Genomic DNA, 23,725 nt, shown 5'->3' with positions numbered 1-23,725 from the left:
GATCCAGAGGAAGCACGAAAATTTGCAGAACAATTACAAAATAGACTGAGAGATGAAGACGTGTAACGAGAGTACAAAAGACTGCAAACTAAAAAGACATAAGTTTTGAACTCCTGAAGAGGAGGAAAGAGTTCAAAACATCGAAAACGATCTTATGGAAAAAAAAACTATTCTCGGATCCAGAGGAAGCAAGGAAATTTGCAGAACTACAAAACAAACAGAAATTGGACATAGAAGCTCATTTTTCCTTGTAGAGAATCAAGCCAGGTGCATTGCAAAATATACACTGGCTGTTATTGGCAACGCCATGGAAATCTCATTTCATCAATTCCTTGCTTTTTTGTGTCTTCAACTCACTGCAGCAAGTTCCCTGTACTAGACCTGCAGGTAAGGAGAGAATGAACTTCAAGAGTAGCTGTCCTGGAAGTGCAGCAGGGGAAGCACACGGGAGCTCTGGAGATACCTGGAAGGTACTCAAAGAACCGTGTATCCATAGGCATGATCTTGCTAGAAATGAGAATTGATGGTCTGAATGATCGAGGACAGGAGGAGGATTCTGGTTCTTGCAAAGCACCCACTGGGATTGTCCATTGTCCTGAAGAGCTGCAAGGTGGTCAAAATGGACCCAGACAATCCCAGCACTCATCCACCATCTTCATGGGCTTCCATTAATCATTCGACTGGAACCTGGGTGTCAACGGTCATCTCAGGAGGAAAAGGCATGCTGCCGTTGTTCTCCGCTAGTTGATGCATGGCCACTTTTCTCAGATAGCGACTGCAAACATTTCTTTTTCACATTTTTCAGCCGGGAACAAGCAGTAGATAATGCAACAAGTTGTACAACATTACTCACCATTTTCTTGAGAGGGTAAATGATTAAATTGTCGGCATAGGGCAAGACCGATCTGCACGAGCAGTTTGGTCATGAGATCCAAATGCAAATGAATGTATTCTTCATTATACTAGGCTGAAAGGCTACGTCCATTACATGACGACGGAGGGGGGAAGATTTCTCATCAGCATATCCATCTTTCAGCCACAATCTCAGAGGCCGTAAAACAGTTCACCCTGAAAGGTAGATCAGCTGTCAATACTATTGCGAGAGGCTTTGTAGTTGTGGACGGCAACTGAACTCCATGATGCTCTGGAATGTTGCTGTATAAACGAAGCCCGATCAGAAATTAGTTGCCTTGTTGAACAAGAGCCTCAGCAGCGTAAAGAGCTTTCTGCCACCAACTGGCCAGAGCCAGACTTGCTGATGAGAACTTTTAAGGCAGAGCCTGCTCAGCCATTCAGAGATCATAGCAAATCTGATGATGGGTGCAACTCCACCAACCTGCCTTTCCCTTAATTTCCCCACATAAAAATCTATCCAAACTGGGCTTTGCGGATGTAGCCCCCCCCCCCCCCCCACTGCTTCAATGAGCAACAAATTCCAGATTCACCACCCTCTTGGAAAAGCAGTTCCTCACTTCTGTCCTAAATCTACTACCCTTGATCACAAGGCTATGTGCCCTGGTTCTCGTCTCACCCACCGACGGGAATTTACTTAGCCTTTCATAGTTTTATAAGTTTCTGAGATCCCGTCTCATTCTGCTAAATACAAGCAGGTACAACCCCAGTCGACTCAATCTCTCATGGAGAGAACACTGATTTTGGTAAACTCTATGTCAAGTAGACCTTTTTTGGAAGCACGGAGTTCCTCTCTATGTGCATCCTAGAGTAGGGACTTGCATCATAGGTTGCCAAATTACTCATCTACCTTGTGTCGAATGCACATCTGGTGCTACGGTGTTAGAAAATTGTAATGAGAAGAATCTGGCTGTACCAAAGGATAATTAAAAATGAGTTCAAAAACTAATTGTGTTGACGTTAAAACTCAACTGAGGCAGAGAGGTCTTTTCTCCCCACCCCACTTTGTGGATGATGGCTGTGTAAACTGTGCTTCTAAGATACTGTATCACTGCAGTGCCAAGAGCTTCATACACGGTCTTGCCCTTCTTCTAGCTGAAACAGACTGGAGTTGGGTGCAGAGGGGGGGACTCCGCGCCACACAAGACGAGGCCACCCCCTGCCATCTACTTCGTGGGTGTTGTGCAACCAAAACAAAACTCAAAGAATGAGGCAAACTTCAAATGTTTTAAGATCTTTATACAAAAGTACTTAATTCACTGCACTTTGTAACCACACTGGTCTTCACATTTGGGCACATAGTTTCAATAACATTAATTTACTAAGATAGAAAGCTAAGTTATTAAAAATACAAAACACCGTGTAACTATACTAATTAATATGTTATCAAAGCCTCAAGTTCTCAATCTGTACATCAGCATCAGGTGGCCACAATGATGTGTTTATTGGAGGGGAGTGGGGAAGGGAGCCAGGTTTTACAGAATGAATAAATCTAGTCCATATAGATTCACTCCCTTTGGTTTGCCTTCATTCCTGCAAACAAAAATAGGTTTTACCACCATAAAATATCAAACCTGACAGTTCTGCATTATTGATTTATATTCTGAGAGAGACCAACTTGCAGAGCAGTTAGAATTACCACTGCAATTTGACATGTTCACTGGTAACATTTGAAGGCAAAAGGTGGGGCGGTTTTTAAAAAATGCACAAGCGTTCCTGTGCGATCAAAAGTTCGAGACGAGAAGCAGATCACTGGCGCAAGATGCAAGCGTGACCCTTCCAACCTACGAGACCATGCGGTAATTCACCCTTTGGAGACTGGAGCAAGCCCACGCAGACACGGGGAGAATTTTGTACACATCCCATGCTGTAATATTGTTGAACTAACAGCAATGTTAACTGAGTCCCAAAATATTTTTAATATTCTGTTTGTACCGTCCACTAACTACAAATCAAATGGTTAGAAAACAATTTTTGCTACAAACGAGTTCCACAAAACGAATCAATTATGATTCCAGTAGCTTCCTTGTGCAACAATGGCCAAGCAGATGGTCCTGCAATGGAGAGTCCAGCGGTCCATATTAAGGGGGAATCCTGTTGCTTCCATGTGTCAGACCGAGATCCAAACCACCCCAATTGTGCTTTTACTGAAGAGAGAAAACAGAATCCACAACAAGTGATTTTTCTCCCTTGGTCCTGGAAGTACAATCCTTTCCAGTTTTAATTTTGTAACGTGCATACTTTTAACGCCAGGAATGCCATTTGCCCCATTTTCAGTTGCAACTTTAATCTCAAAAAAAAAGTTTTGTTGCAAAATGGCAGCACTGCCGCGGAGTCGCAGCACTCCCATGGGGGTCAAGCTACACAGTCCGACTGCCTTCAACTCCCTACAGGCTTTAAGCGGCCCGTTTAAAGGAGTCAACGGTGTTTTTCTTAACTCGCACGACAGCGGGGTGGGGTGGGGGTCTGCGCCCGAGATGGCGGCACCTATCACCGGCAGTAGCTGGTTGCAGACTCCGGGGAAATGGAGGGCTGAAGCAGGGCACCAGAAACTGGGGAGAGCAGCCCCTCTGTCTGAGAAGGAGAAGCAGAGTAGACAGCCCATGGGACAGTGACTACGGCAGCGGACCAGCGAGGGGTGGAGGATCCGTGCAGGCGGGGCTGCTGGTGACTTGAGGAGGGTAACCCACAAAGGCTACTGGAGACGGAGGTCGGGCGGGGGCGGGGATGGACGGGGACGACGACTCACGCCACCGGGCTGCTCCAAACTAGCTGAAGGAGCACCGGGTATCAGAACCGGGATGCGAGAGGGCGTCGAGGTGACGGCGTGGACTGGAATCGGTGTGGCTGCAGCCAGACAAATCCATGGACACTCGGGATTGGGGGAACTCTGCTTCTCTTTCTCTGACTGTAAGAGAAGATTCCTGCCAATGGCAAATCCGTCTGCCTTACAGCAGATTCCTGTAATCGGACAATCACTTGAGTCTGATCGAGGTATCACTTCCTGCAGAAAGGCCATCTTTCCTTACCAAAACCCCAAATATATTCTCTTAATCTGCAGGTGCCTGTTTCAATTTCCACAGTGGTCATTCTCTTCATTTATTTAAAAAAAACAATTAATTATCAACCCTCAGCCACCCTTTCTCATAATCTTGCAAGAGTTCAAGGTAATACTGCCAGTCAGGTTCAGAATCATATTTAACTTCAAACACAGTCTTTAAAGGATTCTGGTGCTTTTCATACACTCTAAGCACTACACCTTTATACCAAGACTCTGATTTATCATTTTCCTCGTACAGGTGCCTGATACGCTTGCCCACCAAGTTTGGGTACTTTTCATCCTGATGTTTCCTGCGGCTTAGAAGCCTCAAACTTTTCCTCTCCCACAGCTGTTGGGGACCGCGGGTGAATAAAGACTTTCTCGTGGTAGTTGGTTTCAATACTAAGTTTCTTTTCCGAGCAGTTTGCACAAATTTCTCAAATTTTAGCCGAACAATCGAGTCCCGAAGGTGGAGCATTTTGGATGTGCTTCTCGTTGGCCTTAGTGCAGTGGATCTTTTCTTTATAGGCATTTGGGATCCTTTGATTTGAGCTCCTTTGATTTGAGCTCCTTTGATTTGAGCTCCTTTGATTTGAGCTCCTTTGATTTGAGATCCTTTGATTTGAGATCCTTCGATTTTCACAGAGTAGGGAATGGCTGTTCCTTTATCATCATTTTTGATGACCACTCTGTTCAACTTAACAACCAAAGCACTGCCTTTCTTTTCAAAGTCACTTTTCGCAAGAGCCCTTTTCTCCAAAAACTCTTCTGTCGTGCTCTTCTGTAATTTTGGCGGGACAGGCCGAGGCTCCGTGGGCAACGCCGCGTCTCCAGCAGGCCCCGAGGAGCAGGGCGCTTCCGATCGGTCAACGGACGAGGAGTTTGCCCGAGGTCCAGATGGCGAACCACTGGCCGGATGGGCGCGCGCAGGGTTGGAACTGGCGAGCGCAGCAGCACTGCCGCGCTTTCGTCTCTTTCTTAGCTTTGCCCCAGGGCTGGGCTCGCCATGCTTCTCGCCGGGCCTTGCCGCCGGGGTTTCCTTCTGCGCTTTTTTCTTTCCAGCTGACCCAGGATCGGTGAGGCTTTTGGCGCTACTCTCGTCCGCTGGAGTTGGAATGACGGCAGTCTTCTTCAAGTTTTCATCCTCTTGCAGACCTAGGAACGCAAGATGCAAACCAGGTTAGCATTTTGGACAAGCAAATCAAACCATCAAAGCAAACAAGAGCTATGGCATTTAAAACACCGGTTAAAAGATACCTGGACTGGCGCATCTAGACCAACATGTGTCGGTAGATCTGCAAAATAAAAATTTATTTACAGCTATCTTTAGCTATTAAATGCAAGACGTCCAATATATATGTTTTAAGTAGGTCGGCGCAATATTTGTTCTATCAAATTGCTGAGGATTTCATTAGTATTAAAATGTCTGGATTCATCTAATATCCTCTTAAAAACAACATATGAGATTTCTATTTGGAAGTGATGTCTCTCCCCGCCTTTCCCACAATTTCTTTGAAGAGCTAAATTTGATGGGAATAAATAATTTTGCACCATGACAAAACGGAGAATTTGCAGTTATCAGGACAGGAAGATTAATCTGAACAGCCAACTTTCAAGTCGACAGCAAATGCATCAAAACCCGCCAACTGAATTTGATTTTAAGCCTGCGTTAAAAAATAAAGCACAAAAGGTCCGTAATATTTTAAGCAATTAAAAATATACAGGCACGTCATTTTCCAAATCTTAAATCTTGTATTCAGATTGCAGATAGCACAGACCGTTGCAAACCAATCTACGTTCCCCGCTACCTTGGAGAAGTAGCCAACGTTATTACAAGACCTTCTGAAATCTCCGCAACACCCTCTTCACCCTGTCAGGCACGCGGACGAAACCACGCCCCCGCCAGATTAAAAGGTGGCTTCTTTTTATGCAGCTATCAAACTCATGAATGAGCCTCACCCTTGCCCGGTTTTAACTGATCTCTGCATTTTGCTTCTTTACCGTGTTAAAAAAAACAACCTGGAACTTGAAGAAGCAAACCATGCCATCTCTAATCCAATATTGCCTTCCTTTCCTGCACATTATCGACGAAGTTTAGTCATTGAAATAGTGATATCCTTCGCACGTCCACGTCCCAAAATTTGCTGCAATGACCATTTTAGCAACTTTCATAGACTTAAAAAAGAGTCCAAAAAGAAGAGATTAACAATGGATAGAAAAGGGTAAACGAGGAAGTTGATCTTCGAATTGGATCAGAGCAAATGCCCATAGCTCAGAAAGCGGACCCAGCATGAAAGCAGAGGCAATGCAAATACCGACAAGTTAGCTTACTCCATATGCCAATCAGGGTTATGCGTACTTGACTTTTGGTAGGGAGCTTGCATTTTACCACTCGTGTCATGACAACTTTTACTCAACCCAGGGAATGTCAAGAGGATGAGGTGGGTGGAGATTTAAAGGGGCAGGGGTTTGTAGGCACTTGGAATGAGGTCTCACATGCTATCTGTCACTTCTGGACTTAATTGCCTGATTTTCACCATGGATATCCTATTCCTATACACCTCCTTCCCCCAAACAAAAGGTTTGTTTCTCAGAACCTAGCCAGTTCTCCCACCCCCCCCCCCACCCACCAACTCCTGACAGAACTTGCTCTCACCCACATCAACTTCTCCTTTAACCTCATCCCACTTTCTCCAAGCCAAGGGTGTAGCCATGGGTCCCTGCCTTCCCGCGCATATAAGGCAACGCAGAGAAGACTCTTCAGCTTGTCCCATGCGACACCGATTACTAAATTGGCGCCGCCTCCTGCGACTTTATCCACTTTGTTGCCAAATTTCACCCCAACCTCAAACTCACTTGGTCCATCTCTGGCCACTCTCGCCTCTTTCTCAATTCATTTCCATCTCCGGAGACGATCTACAAACAACTTCTATAAACCCACTAAACCCCCACTCCAGTTACTCCTCTTCACACCTTGTCAGGATGCCATCCCATTCTCTCAATTCTTCGCAGGACCTGCTTCCAGGATGAGGTCTTCTGTGCCAGAAGAGGTGTCCTCCTCTTTCAAACATGCGCGGCTTCCCCTCATCTAAGCCCTCATCTGCATCTCCTCTATTTCCCCACACACCTGCCCTGGTCCCGTCTGCCTGGAGATGCAACAAGTAAGTTCAGGATTTTCTTCAACGCTACCAGCCTCCGTATTCAACATATTACCTACTGCAATTTCTGCTGCCTACAGCTAAAGCCTTGTGCACAGATTAAATAATTGTACATCTTTACCTTTGGCACAGGCACTGAGGCTTTTACCACTGAGAACGGATGAGACAATAACTCGAGGACAAGGGCGGCACTGTTAACGTAGTGGCTGGTGAAACACCGATACAGTGGCAGCGATCAGGAACGGGGTTTGATGCCCGTGCGGTCTCTTACTTTCTTCCCATGTCTGGGTGGGATTTCCCCCGGGCTTCCCATTACCTCCCACCCTTCAAAAGGTACCAGGTGTGTCGGTCAATTGGGCAGCACGGACGCGTGACCTGTTACCGTGCTGTGTGCCTACATCTTAAAAGCGGGTTAAAGATGAAAGGTCAAATGTTATTTCTTCACTCATAAGGTGGTGAGAGTATGGAAAGATCCAAGTGATAGACACGAGTTTGATTTTAACACTTAAGACTAGATAAGTAGATGGTTGGGAGGGGTATGGAGGCCTCTGTCCCCGTGGCAGATTGATTGGACTTGGCAGAGTAAATTGTTCGTCACAGATGAGGTGGGCTGCGATGTTCTAGGGCAGGAGTGGGCAACCTTCTTTTTTAAAAAACCCCACATTCCACTTTAAGTAATCCCTAGGCCATCGGTGCTCTGTGATTTGGAAGGGATTGCTTAAGATGGGATGTGAGGAGGAAGAGAAGGTTGAGAACCATTGCTCTCGACCCAATATTTTGCTTGAGAAAAATTGCCATTGGCCCATTTCCTTTGGAGTTTTGAAACCGTGCACATCACGAATCCACGAGGGACAATGAAAACAGGGGTTTTCAAACTTTTTCCTTTCACTCACATCCCACCTTAAGCAACCTCTTCATGATCACAGAGCACCGAAGCCAGAGAGATTGCTTAAGGTGGAATTGTGAGTTTAAAAAAAAAACAAAAAGTTGCCCACTCCTACTCGAGGGCATCTTCGATCCTGTGAAGGCGGGGCTGCATGCACGTGCGGTCTTTTGGCCAAAATTAACCCTGTGCTCATTTCATCTTCCTGTATTACGACAGCTCGCATCCACTAAATGGAAAACAGCCAATACAAACACCGGCTCCAAAACAAAGCTTGCACAACAGAGGAGCCGAGACAAAGCAGCAAAGCAAGCCAGAAAAAATAAGGATGCAAAACACACCTGGATTTCACCACCACCGTTACTTTTGACCATGCTGCAGGTAGAGCAGTGTTGTAATTTTCATCAATGATTAATACACCAGCAGATTTAAAGTGAGGGGTGGAGGGAGATTTAGAGAGGGCCCAAGCAGCTCCCCCTCCCCCACAACAGAGGGAGTGGAGTAGATGCATGGGACAAGCTGCCATGGGAAACGGGCAGTTGTAACACGTCTAGACAGGAACGCGGAAAGATTTAGAGCAGTAGCTCCATGTGGGCCATGGAGCCTTCCCAATTCACTGAGGTCAGGTCAACCACTTGCCTTTGTGAACCAGGCTTTTTGATGTCGCTGCAGTTGAAGACAAAGGCATGAAACCACATTGGAGTGGAGGCAGGGACCAAGGATGTGGAAACTGGCGAAGAAACATTAGGAACAGGGGGTCTTCCTTAACGTGGCTTGAGCGTTAATTTTGATTGGGAGTGTTTATGCTCGGTGTACGCTTGCAGTGTTTCCTGTTCCTTAAAAAAAATGATAAATAAAATGCTTTAAATGAGATAAAAAGTTTCTCAGAGCAGCCCTTGACTTGAAAATATTGTTCAAGCCGATTTTACACAGCCATTAAAAGACAGGAATTAACTGCCTTTTAACTGCTTCACTTACCTGTGTAAACGCAACGAACATGGGATGGGGGGGGGGGGTCATTTTTATCCCGTGTATCACCCGCCAAGGTAGGTAGTATTAGAGTTGATAGGATTTGCATCAGCTCCTGTCTGAAAGGCGTACCCGGCTTCCTGGGCCCAGGACGGTCGAAGGCTGTGATGCACTGATGAGCATGTACGACTTACCAGCGGGAGATTCAAACTTGAAACGGCAGCAACGAGGTCAGGATACAAGATTAGACATATTAACTGAACAAGATCAGCTAAATGGGGGGGTGGGGGGGGGGGGGAGGAGGAGGGGCTTACCCTCAGAGGAGAAGATGAGATAAGTGAACTGTGAGGGACGGCCCATTATACGGCACGTACGTTATACATCACACAGAATTGCACCGGGACGCTGGGCCGCTATGCAAAAGGACGCACCGACTCGGCTTTTCCTGCTTCAGGGCGAGCGATCTGAGCCGACTTGGAAGGTGGGTCATTCACAAGCTAATTAAGTGGGATCTCTGTGTAAGAAGGGCATCAGTCATTGCCACCAGTAGGCCAGAAGCCAGGTGGCCCTTACAACACCAAAAAAGGTTTTTGGGGGTGGGGGGGGAGATATGGCTTAACACAAGCAAGTGGGACTACTTTAGCCAGCAATGACAGATTGGGGCCTGGGTCTGTGCTGGAAGACTAGGTGATATGTAAAGTCATGTTCAGAACACATACATTGTCCCTGCTAACCAAACCATTAAATACAAATCTCTTTCCTGGAACCGTGTTCTTGAAAAGTTTCAGTCTCAGGTATTTATATTGAAAAATGATTTGGAGTGGGGACAGTTTTTAAGTAGTCGGGTATGGAGAGCCGAAGTTGGGGTGGAATTTCTTCCCCCATCCTCCGGAGAAGGTCTCGCTTGGAGTTTGTGGCCATTTATCCAGCATCCGTGGCACCCCTGGTGTCATCCATGAGGAAGTGAGCAGCCAGAAAACTGGAAAATTGTCAAAATGCACCCACCGACTGCCCCCCAATAAAGTGCTGACGATGTTATCAAACTCAAATACACAATTTTATGCTCAGTTAACACAGAATTTTGGCTTGAAAGCATCAACGTTGGATCTAATATCCAAATATTCCATAATTGAAGCCCTGCACCCCAATTTTTTAAAAAAATGCTTAAATCTTGACAAAACCAATTGTGAGATCGTCCAAAGAAAGCAACAGAACTGCGATGGCCAGGGTTAACGTTTCATACTGTCTTTTCAAAAATAACCGGTGGAATACATGGTGTTCAGGGTTTGAAACTGCAAAAAGGGGACCACGGTAGAAAACTTCTACTGAGGAGGTTTTCCAAAAGGTCAGTTCCAAATTCCATACAATCACCTGCTGGATGATTGTGACAGGAAACTCTGCTCCAAAAGAAAAGTGAAAAAGATTAGTTTCCTTCAATTAGTCTAGGGGTTTAATGTACTTTGCAAGATCCAATCATTAACCATTTAATGGAGGAGTTGAAACAGTGTGCAGATGAAAATTGCAATTATTTAGCATGCGGGATAACAATGATCAACAAAATTTTTCCAAAAGGTTGGCTTCCTGGAACAAAAGAAGGGGATTACGTTGGACCACTTCAAGCTGAGCAAAAAGATAATTTCAGATTTGATGTATCACGTAGAAACATTAAACTAACATCTGTTGAATTTAGCGTGTTCAATCGAAAGGTGGCGCTGACGCCATGCATTAGTTGGACTTACGCATGTTGCCCAAGGAATGTGAGGAGCCCAGGGGTTTGTCTTGGCCACCAATTTTACAGCCGAAGTCGAGCTCATAGGCTTTCTTAATAAGTGCGGTCACGTTGCGCCTTTGAGCCTTAAACGTACCCTCGCCACAAATGTAACAGAGAATGTCGTGACGCTGATGAGACATTTCTACTGTATTAAATCATCCTGAAGACCATAAATGCTACTGTTACATACACTCACTATCGTATGGCCTGAAGAACATGTGCATCAACATGTGTTTTCATCGATATCAATGTGTAATGCTCAGCATCTGAACCACTTTTATACCCTGGCTACATCTATCCTGATTAAGCATGTCCAGGCCCAAGACAACATCAGTATAGCAACTGCACTAAGTGCAGGTTGGACTGACCAAAACAGCCTGCTTTGCGGGCAATATACTAGTAGACTTAGACTGTGGTCGACATGGATTTTAACAAGGCATTTGACAAGGTCCCCCATGAGAGACTCATCCAGAAAGTCATGAGGCAGGGGGGGGCTCAGTGGAACCTTGGTTGTGTGGATTTTTTAAAAAATTGGCTTGCTGGAAGAAAGCAGAGAGTAGTCGTGGAAGGAAAGTGCTCTGCCTGGAGGTCGGCGACTAGTGGAGGGGCCGCAGGGATCTATTCCAGGGACCCCGCTCTTTGTGATTTTTATAAATGACCTGGATGAAGAGGCGGAAGGATGGGTCAGTAAGTCTGTGGATGAGACAAAGGTTGGAGGAGTTGTGGATGGAGCTGAAGGTTGTCGAAGGTTACAAGAGGATATAGACAGGATGCAGAGCTGGACAGATGGATTTCAATCCAGTTAAGTGTGAGTTGATACATTTGGGAGGAGAAAGCAGAAGGCAGAGTCCAGGGTTAATGGTCGGTTACTTAAAAGTGTGGATGAACAGAGGGACCTTGGGGTCCAAATCCATACATCCCTCAAGGTCACCACACAGGTTGATAGGATAGTTAAGAAGGCCTATGGAACGCTGGACTTCATTAATAGGTGGATTAAATTCAGGAGTAGAGAGGTCATGTTTCAATTCTACAAATCTTTGGTGAGGCCACACTTAAGAGCATTGTGTTCAATCCTGGTCATCTTATGATTGGAAGGTAATGGAGAGGGTGCAGAGGAGATTTACCAGAATATTACTGGATTGGAAAACAAGTCTTTATGAGGTAACGATAGCAGAGCTGGGACTGTTCTCTTTAGAGTGTAGGAGATTTGATAGAGGTCTACAAGATTATGAGAGGCATAGATAAGGTGGACGGCCAGCACCGACTTCCCAGAGCAGGATCCAGCAAACACCAGAGGACATCTGAACAAAGGGAAGGGAATGAAGTTTAGGGCAGATGTCAAGACTAAGTTTTAAAAAAAATTATTCCTCAGAGTTGTGGGGGCCTGGAATGCCTAGCCGGGGATGGTAGTGGAGGCTGAAACTTTGGGGGCATTTAAGAGACTCTTAGACAGACACAAGGATGAAGGAAAAATGGAGGGAAGGTTTAGAACTTTTCCTTTTAGGAAGGAATATATGGGTTGGCACAACATTAATGGCCGAAGGCCCTGTTCTGTGCTGTATTCTTCTTTTTCTCCCCCCCCACAACAATCTTTTTATAGGAAATACAAGGGAATAAAACTGAATGTATTAATATAAAACTTCAAACAGTATAAACTCGATTCCCCCCCTCCACTGTACTGGGTGGAAGAAAAAAATCTTGTATTGTATAAAAATACCCGGCTAACCTACTCTAAAAAGGTAAAACTATATCTCATCTGGAAGAGTAAATACATCTTATCATATTAGAAATATTCAAGTCAAGCCACGTTTACTTGTCGTCCATACCATAAACCGTGCAGTGAAAAACGAGATGGGGTTTCTCTGGACTGTGGAGCTGGTTCTTTACATAAATTGCATAAGGAACTTTTTTCTTCTAAATAACTGATAAATGTCATGTCACATATGCTAGGCCTGTGTCGCCCTCCCCCCACCTCCCCCTGGATTTTCAGAAGCCTCACGGCTTGGGGGAGAAGGCTGTTTTGCAATCTGGTCGTGTGGACCCCGAACGCTTCGGTGCCTCTTCCCAGATTTACCGTCCATCAAATAAGACACAAAAGGTCGCCATGTATCTTCGTGCTGTATTGTTCCAAGTTCTGAACCTCTAAAATCAGTTGTATCTCAACAAGCGGACTGTGGTAGGAAAATGTCACGGCGATTTTTGTGATCAGCTGCCCAGAATCCATAAAATATACCCAAAAGTGTTCAGGAAGCAAAATCTTCATCGTCCAGTGTAATTAGTCAATCGATTTAACGACGATGGCGTTATGGGTCAAAAGGAGGTGGGGGGAGGGGGTTGTGGCGAGAAACAGGAGAGTCTAGAGACGCTTGTGATCGCCATGCAAGAAGCAAAACGTGCTGGAGAAATTCACGCAGCATCCACAGAGAGTAACGGGCGACCAACGTTTCAGACTTAAGCCCCCCGGTCAAGAGAGGAGGACTGAATAAAAGGGCAGCAGGAGAGGGGTACAGGATCAACAGGTGATCGGTAGGAGGGTGGAAGAAGATTTTTTAAAAAGCTGAGGATTCTGTTAAATCCCTACCTTGTCTCTCTCCATTCGGAGCCACCCCTCTTGCCCCCATCATTTCTCAGCTCTTTTCACCCATTTCCCCCCCCCCCCCACCTATATTCACCCATCAGCCTCTGCTCCTCTCCCTGCCTCTTCTCAATCTCCCTCCCCCCACCTTTCTATTCAGGGAATCCGTGGGCGTTGCTCCCCTCCCACACTCTCCCAAAGCGAGGGGCTGTGCCCTCCCCATAAGCTCGCCGTCAGACCCCCCCCCCCCACGCCAATAGCTGACACACTCCTAGTGACTCTCCACCCGCCCCCGTCGCTAGCCTGCATCAAGCACCGCTAGCTTCTCATGCGAGGCATTCTAATGGTTCTCCACCCGCCCGCGTCACTAATGTGTGCCAAGCTTCGTGTATGCTAGCAGCTCTCCACGCAATAAAAGCAGCGCTTTCGGCTGCTACGTCGGAGGAGGTTAACGTTCGTTCGGCAGGAAGGCACCAGTAACCTCACCCCAAGCTGAGCAAATGTTGGACTGTCCCCCGTTACCTCAGTGCTCCCCCACCCAACACCAACCTTGGGCGCCTGCCTGCTATTTGCACACACCTTGGGCTCAGGGCTGAAACTTTGGTTACCCCTTCTCCAGTGCTTCTGTGTATGGCAAAGAAACAAGAGGGTGGGTTTGCAAGTGACTGTAGGGATTTAGTCCATTTTTGGCACTTAAGATGGGTTATTTTTCAAATTACAGTAGCATCCTGTGATTTGGATAAAATGAAGCTTGATAATGACAAAACGCATCATTAGATTGGTCAGAGAATCCTTGAGCATGCGTCTACTCACCAAGACGAATCTTTGCACATGAATACCACAGAACATTCAGCAAATCCGGATAGATTTGGGGCAACTGCTTCAGGGAGAGCAGCTTGATTAGTCTGGACGAGCACCTTTGGAGCTGTAACTCGTTCTGTAATTTCTTCTCCTCTGAAAGAGTCGTCGGTCGTAGTTCTATTTTGTGTTCCTGGAAGACTTGATCAATCGCTGTGCCTTTGAGGCTGGAGAAGAGTTTCTCCTTCACCAAATAGATTGGAATGAAGGTCGCGCCGGCCCTTATTACGTGGGGAAAGGGGCACATTCTGGTGAAGAGGTACGTCTCCAGCTGGGAGAGTAGCTTGCGCATGGTGGGCGCCACTTGTCCGTAGCCGAGCCACATCTCCTGCGACTTGGACGCCTCGTTTCGAGGACCATTCTTGGACTTGCTGGAGGACCTCGCCTTTGGATCTTCCTTGCTGCGGCTCCGCGCCTCGAAGTCCCGCAAGCGCGCCTGCAGGTCCTCCGCGGGGGTTTCGGCCACAGACTGCGCAACCATGCAGCACAAGCTCTGATGCAGAGCCAGGAAGGACGTGTGCATGTCGCCCGCGCTCTGCGCTGGCTCGCCCCAGCTCGGAATGTGGACCTTGGTTTCGCAGGAGGACTTCTTGACCTCTGGGGTGGGGCTCAGCACCGACTTGGCCTCATCCGGCACTACCAACTCCAGAGGTACAATCAATCTCAAGGGATTGACAGATCCAAGCACAGTTATCATGTTCATGTCAGCAGGGCCCTCAGGTAGGCGAGAAAGACTGGACCTCTCCACTCTAGTCGGGGCTGGTCTCAGTACTTCACATCTATTCAGGGCCACAGTGAGGGGGCTACAGCTGCTGGTGGTGGTTTTAACTGCCGTTGCCCCACTGCTCTCCAAATGAGCTTCTGATTCCTTACGATTCACAGATCCCGCGGTGTTTTCTTTATCTTCGTTTGATACTTCTTTACTGTTGATTTCTTCTCCGGGTTTGCAAGGAACTGATGGCGGTGCCGGCCGAGTATCGCCCACTTCGCTCCTCGGTCCCCCTCCGTGACGAGTGGACTCCCCTTTATTTTCCAGCTTCTCTGACCTTTCTCCTGTGCTTCCTAGCTCTTTGCCCATGCATTCTGGTTCTTCCCCACGCCCAGGTGAAGCTGAGAATTGTGGCTGCACAGATTGACTTCTACTCTTAACACTGAGGTCCAGGACAGATTCAGCGTCCGCTTTGGTCATCTCAAGCTTTCCGGTCGGATCATCGTTGTCAACTTGGTAGCTCGCAATTGGCCGGGGGGTAGGATTTTGAATCCCGAGGGTTGGGGACAAGTTAACATCTTGATCCAGAGAGGCCGCGGGATTTGGCTGCCCTCCCTCTCTCTTCTTTCTCGACAGAGTTTCTTTGCTACAGGCTCCTGAGCAGACCGATGGGTTGCTCTGTTTTAATTCAGCATCCTTGCATTGTAGTTCATCGATCACCTGGGTGAGCTTCATCGGGCTTTCCTCGTGCAAGTCTGCATTCGCGAACGCAGCAGTGCCACAGAGGTTCGTTTGGCTTTCTGAAGGGCATGAGCAGCTTAAAGGTTTGTTGCAATCTGACTGACATTTCTGGCAACTTGTGAAAAACAGCCCAGTGGCTTCCAGGTAAGACCTGTAGGGAGCCAAGCTGAACACGTTATTAATGACTGGCATCGGTGGAGAAGAGGCAGACAGCCTCTTGTGAGCCTCAGAAGAGTGTGCGGATAAGAAATTCACCTCCGACGTTCTTCCGCTAGGACTAATACTGTAACTCGTTGGTGGACTCCCCAGTTCACAGTCTACCAACATGCTGTTGGTAATTTCATTCTCTTTACTGAACGCCGATGTTCCATGATTACAATTGGGTGAAATATCAGTGCTTGGATTGAACTCGTGCGTGTAAATGTCCTTTGGTCTTTGATCTGCCAGGGAGACAGCGGGTCTCTCAAATGGCCCCTTGAAAGGTTTTCCAGACAGAACTGGTTGGAAAGCACTGTGTTTGCTTATTAGCTGTGGGTGGCCAATGTATTCCTTATTGGGAGGTGCAGCTAATGAATTGTAGCACGGAGTATCCATTTGTGCGTCGCCAACGCCACGCAGCCTGCAGCACAGTGCATCCAGTGAGGGGGTATTTGCACTTGCTGGATCTTGGGGAGCTGCAGACAAATTCCTAATGGAAGGGCTCTGCAACCCAAGCTGCCCCGGTTGCGGTACAGTCTCTAAATTGGGATGAATTGAAGGTCCTGTTGTGGGAGCACTGTTGTGTAGCAGATGGGGCTGAACTGGGTACCCGAGAGATTCAGATTGCGGTGGGTAAGGATTGCCTGGGCTTAGCTGAGGGACAAATGTGGAATTAGATACGGGCATCTGCCCAACTACTCCTCGAACCGGATAGGGGCATCCGACCGGTTGGGCCCTGTATCCTCGCGGGTGTAACAGCGAATAGGGAGCTGCATTCAACGTGGCGTTATGAGAGTGAACCACCTTGGGCTGTATCGGTATTGGAAACTTTGGAGGCGTCCGCTTATCGCAGTAAAAAGGCGCCTGCTCCTTCTGCCCTTTCGAGTACACATGCAGAGGAGGGCTTTGGAAAGTGGGCATGGATGTGTGACTTGGCACAGTTCCATTGGCGCTCTCATAGGGTAACAAGGAATACCTGGGATCCTGCAGAACATTCCCATTGTACGGTCCAAATCCGTGGCCCAAGGATGACTGCGCTTCGGCATCTTTGGTGATTCTGCCCACAGAGCTGGCCTGTCCAATGTTGGATCCGTGATGGAGCAATTTATTTTTTGAGAGCGAGTTGCCGTACTGTTGGTTATGGAGCAAGTGATCATTATTTGCAATTAGGCACCTCGACGTGACAGGGGTTGGCATTCTCCATTCAGTCTCCTGTCCTCTTCTGTGAAAGTGATCTGAGTTTTGCAAAGAGCAGCCGACCCCAGAACAACAAATACTACTTCTGTACACTGCTTGTGGGAATGCTACGTTTCTACAGCTCTGGCCCGCGCCCAGATCGGATCCAGTCAGGTTGTGTTTCCCGGTTGAGGCTGGGCAGAGAACGCCAGAGCGGCTTTGATCACTCCTCAGGTTCTTCTGCCGCTCGACAAAGGTGACCCACTTGGACCGGACAATCATCAACTCTTTGACCAAATCCAGCTGATCTTTCATGCTTGTGGATCGTGGCGACTGAGCTTCGGGTTCGGCCTGATGCAAACGGTCGCCCACCGGCTGCGGCTGGGCAGAGGGTTCACCTGCAACTTGCAGGTAGGGCTGTGACTGGCTCCAGGCTCCGGAGGGGTCGGTTCTCTCTTGATTTCGGAGATGGTACGCTAAGTAAGATCCGGTGTATTGCACGGAATTTTCTTGTGAGTAGCTGGCGAGGGGAGTGGGTTTGCAAATCCCGTTCGGTAACTGATCAGGTTTGTTGTCCCTTCGAGGCATCTTGCTACAGATCAGAGCGTCCACGCAATCCACGTTTCTTTTGTTGGCCATTACGATGCTTCCAGTCTTTTAAATAATCCACATGAAAGGAAAGAGCCTTAACCAGAAAAAGAGAGAAAACATTAAAAGAAACGCAGAATGTACATTAGTCATCAACTAAAACCTGCACACAGATCAAGAATTGCTTAATTTTCATCATTCTGTCAGTAAGAACATGTTCAGATCCCATATTTTCACACATATAATGCCCGCGTTATGAGTATTTTACAAACCAAGCAGTCCTGCCATGCGTTATAGACGTGCGCTATACTAGAATAGTTTTACACGTTGAGAGAACGCGCACAATTTATAGTAGGCGTGGGAATACAATAGCGCCAATGAAAGAACACGCACAATTTATAGCGGCCATGGGAAAGACGTGCCAGAATTTATTAGCGAGCCTTGGAATGTTATAGTGAGGATGAGAATGTAATCACGGCAATAAAAGAACGTGCGCAATTTATAGAGGGTGTGGGAAATTTTGATCTTGGGAATATCTCTTTGTATTGAGTCCCATGGTCGTCCTTATAAACAGGACATTCTACACCTCAATTGCCCAGACACACCCCCTAGGGAGGAGATCAAGTGCTTCCGATCTGAGACAATATTAGGCTTAAAATCCTAAAGCCTGTCTTCGATCTATTTCATTTATTCCTCTCCCAAAGTTTGTTAATGCGTTGCAGGATATCATCTATATAATGGGCAACTGACACCTCTGGGGGAAGTCGACTGAGTGTTAATTGCAGGAGAATAACTGTGGCAGATCCTGGTACGCGCCATGTCCATTTAAATCCAAATTGCTTTTGCCAGTCAGAATTTAGAATAGTACACCCACGCGGCATATGCATATTATGCACACACAATTTGATTTTCTGCACATCATATGCTTGTGCGCGTTATACGAGTGAAAATTATTTTGGTGGCACGATTAGCTTAGGGCCGAAATAGCCTTATTACAGTGCCGCACATCTGGTTTAATTTAGAAGCCACACCTCGCTTGTATATGTAGACCGGAAGATCCCTTCATCGAGCATCTTCACTTTGACAACATTAATGACAGTGGCCAACCATTTCAATTCTGCACACTACTATCACGCCTATGTGCCTGTCCATGGTGTACACTGCCAAACTAAGGCCACTGTAAACTGGAGGAGCGACGCCTAATATTCATCTAGCAACCTGATGCGATCAACATCAACTTCTCCAGTTTCCGCTTGGCCCCTCTCCAGTCTCCCCCTCTTCCCTATCCCTCTCCATTCCCAGAGCCATTCCCCCCCCCACCTCCTGCCACCTGTGGGCTGTGCCCCTCCCCTCCACCATTTTATTCAAGCATCCTCCCACATTTTGTTCAGCCTTGAAGGGCTTAAGCCTGAAACGTTGGTGACGTGTCCACGATGTATAAAGATGTTTCTCCAGTGTGGTGTCTTTACTGGTTCTGATTTTATTTATTTATTATGAATTCATCAACATTATCTTTGCTTGCTTTACATCGGCTTCTCAGTCTCAGGGAGTTGGCTCGAAAGGGGCAAAATAGAACAGAACATAATTCTGCACCAATTCTGATTGAAAATAAGAGAATTTGGTCATTTTATTCCCCGACATGATGCACTAAATTATGAATGCAAAGGCAAGGTCCGCCTCCTGAGTCACTTTCCCCATGAGATGTAGCTTTTACAGATTGCAATTTAACTGGATTGTCAGGATTGTTTTACTAAAGACCACTGTGCCAATTTGTATTAATAACAAATTGAGATGCATTTTCTGTCAAAATCCTGTGTGATCCTCCTGAACGCTTCCACATTAAAAAAAATTTTATTCATAACCTGTAAACAAACTTTTCAAAAACAGAACTTGTGTGAATTTTCCATTCTGAAGCGTCTCCCTACGTCTCGGGAGTGGCCATTCACATCAGACCTCCAAATTATCAGTATCGCTCCGGGAGTTTAGACAGAGTGCGGTATGTAAGGAGGCTGGGCGTCCTGTTCGTTTGCCCATTGTTCACAGACCGCGGGCGGGCCGCGAAAACTAACTGGGGGTCGAGGAGGTAAAATGTCGGAATGGAAATGGCGTCTGCATTCCCGTTCCAACCCTTTTTACGCGGCATGCGTTCGGGGAGAATGGCGGCAATTATCTGGAACGCAGCAGCTGCGTAAAAAAATAAGACTCTTGTGTAATCAGCAAATTGGGATGCAGTCACCACACTATTCACTGTGCAGATGGTCCTCCACGTACGATGGTCCGACTTACGATTTTTTGAAGTTACAGTGGAACGATTATGCATCTAATGAAAGTACCCGTACGTAGTCACTTCGTACTGTACTTTCCACAATTCGCCACATGGTGGTGTTGGTGAGACTGTTGCGTTTCAGGTAAATTTGCCCAGCTATAGACAATGGTAAGTGGTGCGTATGAGGACATTTAAGGTCGGCCACAATGTTCGGTAGGTGCTGCACTGTATTCTTTTTCAACTTTTCCACTTACGATGGGTCTGTCAGAACGAAAGTCGAGGAGCATCTGTACGTACAATTTAGTTAAAAATAGCCGAGATCTCGGTATCAATTTAGGTCACGCTCCATTTGCTTCGGATTGCCAATCTGAAATGGAATCATTCATCTCCGCTCGGGCTTTGTGGCCACCCCCTCGCTGCCATCTTGCCTACTGCCCACTATCGAATGGCTCCTGGAAATCCAGATACATCTACCGATTTCCTATTCCTCCACACACAAAATGCTGGAGGGTTCTTGAAAGATTTCAACCTGAAACATAGGCTATCTGTTACTATCCACGGACTATACCTGGCCTGCTGAGTTTCTCCAGCATTCTGTGGGTTGTTCCAGTTTTCCAGCCTCTCTCCTTTTTATCCACCTTGAGTTGCAAACACAACTTCCCCTTACATAAAACCACAATCCCCCCCCACCCCCCCCCCCAGCCCACACCACTGCTTTTACGTCTTGCAAGGACTGAGGGGAATTGCCGAAGCAATAAAGCAAAATAAGCGTGACTAAGCAATGGTTGAGTTAAGAAAATGAAACATTGTGTCTTGGTGGCAGATGGGAATAGAAGACAACCCCTTTTATGATAAGAACGTGGCTTTGAGACATCATTCATGCTGTGCACCCAGAGTATCTCCTTTTTGATTATTTATAAAATGGTGGTTGTGCTATGCTCATTACTTGGTGAAAATCATTGCAAGGCTCTGTAACTGGGTTCCACTTGCTTTGCAAAGGGAAAATAAAAGATTTAACTTATTTATCAGTGTTCAGAGTTTTATTATAGTTTCAGATAAATTTGAAAAGTGACACGTGCTAAATAAAACCAGGTTACTTATCCCGGAACAGCTCAGACATGGTCATTCTCAGAAGACCAGTCCTGATCGTTCAACCCAACAAAACAACGTTCTCTGGTCCTTGGTGCAAAGCGCGCACACACGAGACACAACACACATGCAGGACAAGTATTCAACTATCCAAACAAATGCATAAATTGCTGTGTCGCGAATACAAGAGTCTCGGGTGGTCAGTGTGAGCAGTTCCTTTGGCCTCGCTGCTCGTGGGAAGAAGCTGTTCCTCAGCCGGGTGGGGCTGGCTTTGATCCTCCTGGATCTCTTCCCCGACGGGAGCCGGGGTCCTCATCTATGTGAGAGAGACAGAGAGATGCAGACAGGCAGAGTGAAAAGAGAGAGATTGACCTCCAATCCATTTCTCTGCAGCAACCATACCACACCGTGATGCAGCCGGCCAGGACAGTCTTGGTAGAGCTCCTGTAGAATGGTGACGTGATGGTGGCCGGTAGCCTTGCCCGCTTCAGTCTTCTCAGGAGGTGCAATTGCTGATAAGTGAAATGTTTTCCCTGGGGAAGTGAACTCTGAGGAACTGTCCACTACAGTTATTGATGCTTTGTGGAGGGCAGTCATTCCTGGTCCTCCTGAAGTCCACGATCATCTCTTTCGTCACTTTAAAGGGGTAAATTGTGATGACATGAACATCTTTAGAGGAAACAAATGCAGGAACTACAGAGGGTTATTCCTGATGTATGTAAAGTCAATGTTAGGGTCCTTGTCCATCACCAAGGTGCAGCTCCTTGTATCGTAATGTGCCTTCCATCCTTCCAAGGTTCAACCAAAATAATTTTCACACTACACTAAAATCTACAGACACTCCAGGCCCTCTGGCCCAGTGTTGTGCCGAATGCATAACCCTCCATTCATCTTAGGATATGTTAGTGGTTCTCAACCTTTTTCTTTCCATTCACATCCCACTTTAAGTAATCCCTATGCCATCGGTGCTCTGTGATTAGTAAGGGATTGCTTAAGGTGGGATGTGAGTGGGAAGGGAAGGTTGAGAACCACTGCTCTAGACCCAATTGTTACGGAAATATTTTGCTTGAGAAAAATTGTAATTGGCCCATTTCCTTTGGAGTTCTGAAACCGTGCACATAATGAGTCAATGAGGTACAATTAAAACAGGGGTTTTCAAACTTTTTCTTCCCACCCACATCCCACCTTAAGCAATCCCTTACTAATCACAGAGCACCAATGGCATAGGGATTACTTAAGGTAGTATGTGAGTGGAAAGGAAAAGGTTGAGAACCACTGGGACACGTCATCTCCAAGCGAAATGCAGAAGACATGTCATGAAGCTACATTTATTTTCAGCCTTTGACGCCACCAATTGGGGAGAAACTATACACCCCTCAAATTAGCTTGTATTTACTTCCTGGTGACCCACAGTCCACAACGCAGCAACTACTCACAAGAAAGAAGGCTGTGTCACTGCCCAACTCTTTCACCTCCACTCCAGCAGAATTCCCAGGAGTGCAACCAATTTTTTTTTTTTAATTTAGAGATACACAGCTCAGTAACAGGCCCACAAGCCCACACCACCCAAATGAATGACAATCCCTGGTATGTTTTGCAAGGTGGGAGGAAACCAGAGCACCTGGAGAAAATCCACACACAGAGAAAACGTGCGAACCCCGTACAGACAGTGCCCGATTCAAACCCTGGTTGCTGGCGTTGTTACAGCATTGTGCTAACCGTTCTACACTAAGAGATGAAGCACCACTGAGATTCTAACTCCCGATCTCCTATTGAGACAAGCGCTTTAACCAACTCAGCCACGACAGTCATCTTCAGAACTAATATGAAGTAGTTTCACCTATGGCAACCATCCTCACCCCGACCTCAGCAGCAAAGATATTGTATGCCGAGGACGCATACGTGCCTTGAAGGTGGACCTCTGAGTCATCGAATCCAATAGAAATGAAATTTGCCCTTCATGCCCGCCAGACAGAGCTGCCCACCCCACACCGTACAAGATCCTGGAAAACAGGATCTCCTTTCACTGACGCCAACATCACAGCACTTAAATAGGGCTCAAAGAACCATTGAGGATCTTCAGTCCACTTCCATCAGGAAGGAGGTATAGCAGCATAAAAATCAAGATGGCCAGGCTGGGGAATAGCTTCTTCCTGCAGGCTGAGTGATCGATTAATGGTATTTTGTAGCCGTTGGTCTCTTGTTAATGAAATTGAACAGATTATTTACACATACTTATATGGGATTATTACGAGTTGTGTAAAAGCAAAATCTCCTGATTTCATCCTGAAGTCCTTGGATTTGCTGGTTGTCATGACAATTTAACACATCATCACTAGGGTCCAGAGATCCCACAGGGTCTTGCCCCAAAATGTTGACATTCCTCTCTCTCTCTCTCTGAATGTTGTCTGACCCACTGGGTTTTGTTTTAAAGTTTTGCTCCTGGTTCCGGCATCTGTGATCTCTTGCCTATATGTGTGTACTATATGTGTGGCAGGATCTTCTTCGATGCTGATAGAGTGGTGAAGAAAGCTTTTGATAGGCTGGCCTTTATGAATCAAAGCACAGAATATAGGAGTTGGGAAGTGACGTTGAGACTATTTGAGGCATTGGTGAGGCCAAATTTGGAATACTGTGTACAATTCTGGTCATCAAATTACAGGAAGGATATCAACAAGGTAGGGAGAGAGTGTCGAGAAGATTTACTAAAATGTTGTCTGGATTTCAGAATCTAGAATACAAAGGAAGATTGAGTAGATTAGGGTCTTCTTTCATTGGAGGGTAGAAGGTTG

General features: G+C 46.5%; 1 protein-coding gene across 12 annotated transcripts in view; it reads right to left on the bottom strand.

Moving 5' to 3' along the window:
* Positions 1 to 2,130: 2,130 nt before the first annotated feature.
* The window catches only part of LOC138745555 (uncharacterized protein C15orf39 homolog), an 83,211-nt gene continuing 61,616 nt past the window's right edge, over positions 2,131 to 23,725 (bottom strand). For 11 of the 12 annotated variants that reach the window (XM_069902697.1, XM_069902702.1, XM_069902699.1 and 8 more), the window contains 2 exons: positions 14,122 to 17,675; positions 2,131 to 5,107 (listed from right to left, as the gene is read on the bottom strand). In XM_069902697.1, the coding sequence (XP_069758798.1) occupies positions 4,029 to 5,107; positions 14,122 to 17,629 (4,587 nt within the window). In that variant the 5' untranslated portion in view covers positions 17,630 to 17,675 and the 3' untranslated portion in view covers positions 2,131 to 4,028. Of the gene's footprint in view, positions 5,108 to 5,209; positions 5,248 to 14,121; positions 17,676 to 23,725 lie in introns of all 12 variants that reach the window. The other variant, XM_069902708.1, reaches the window with a different exon arrangement.

This window comes from Narcine bancroftii, chromosome 11 (assembly GCF_036971445.1).
Source record: "Narcine bancroftii isolate sNarBan1 chromosome 11, sNarBan1.hap1, whole genome shotgun sequence".
NCBI classification, from domain to species: Eukaryota; Metazoa; Chordata; class Chondrichthyes; order Torpediniformes; family Narcinidae; genus Narcine; species Narcine bancroftii.
This window is presented reverse-complemented; position numbering and strand designations above follow the sequence as displayed.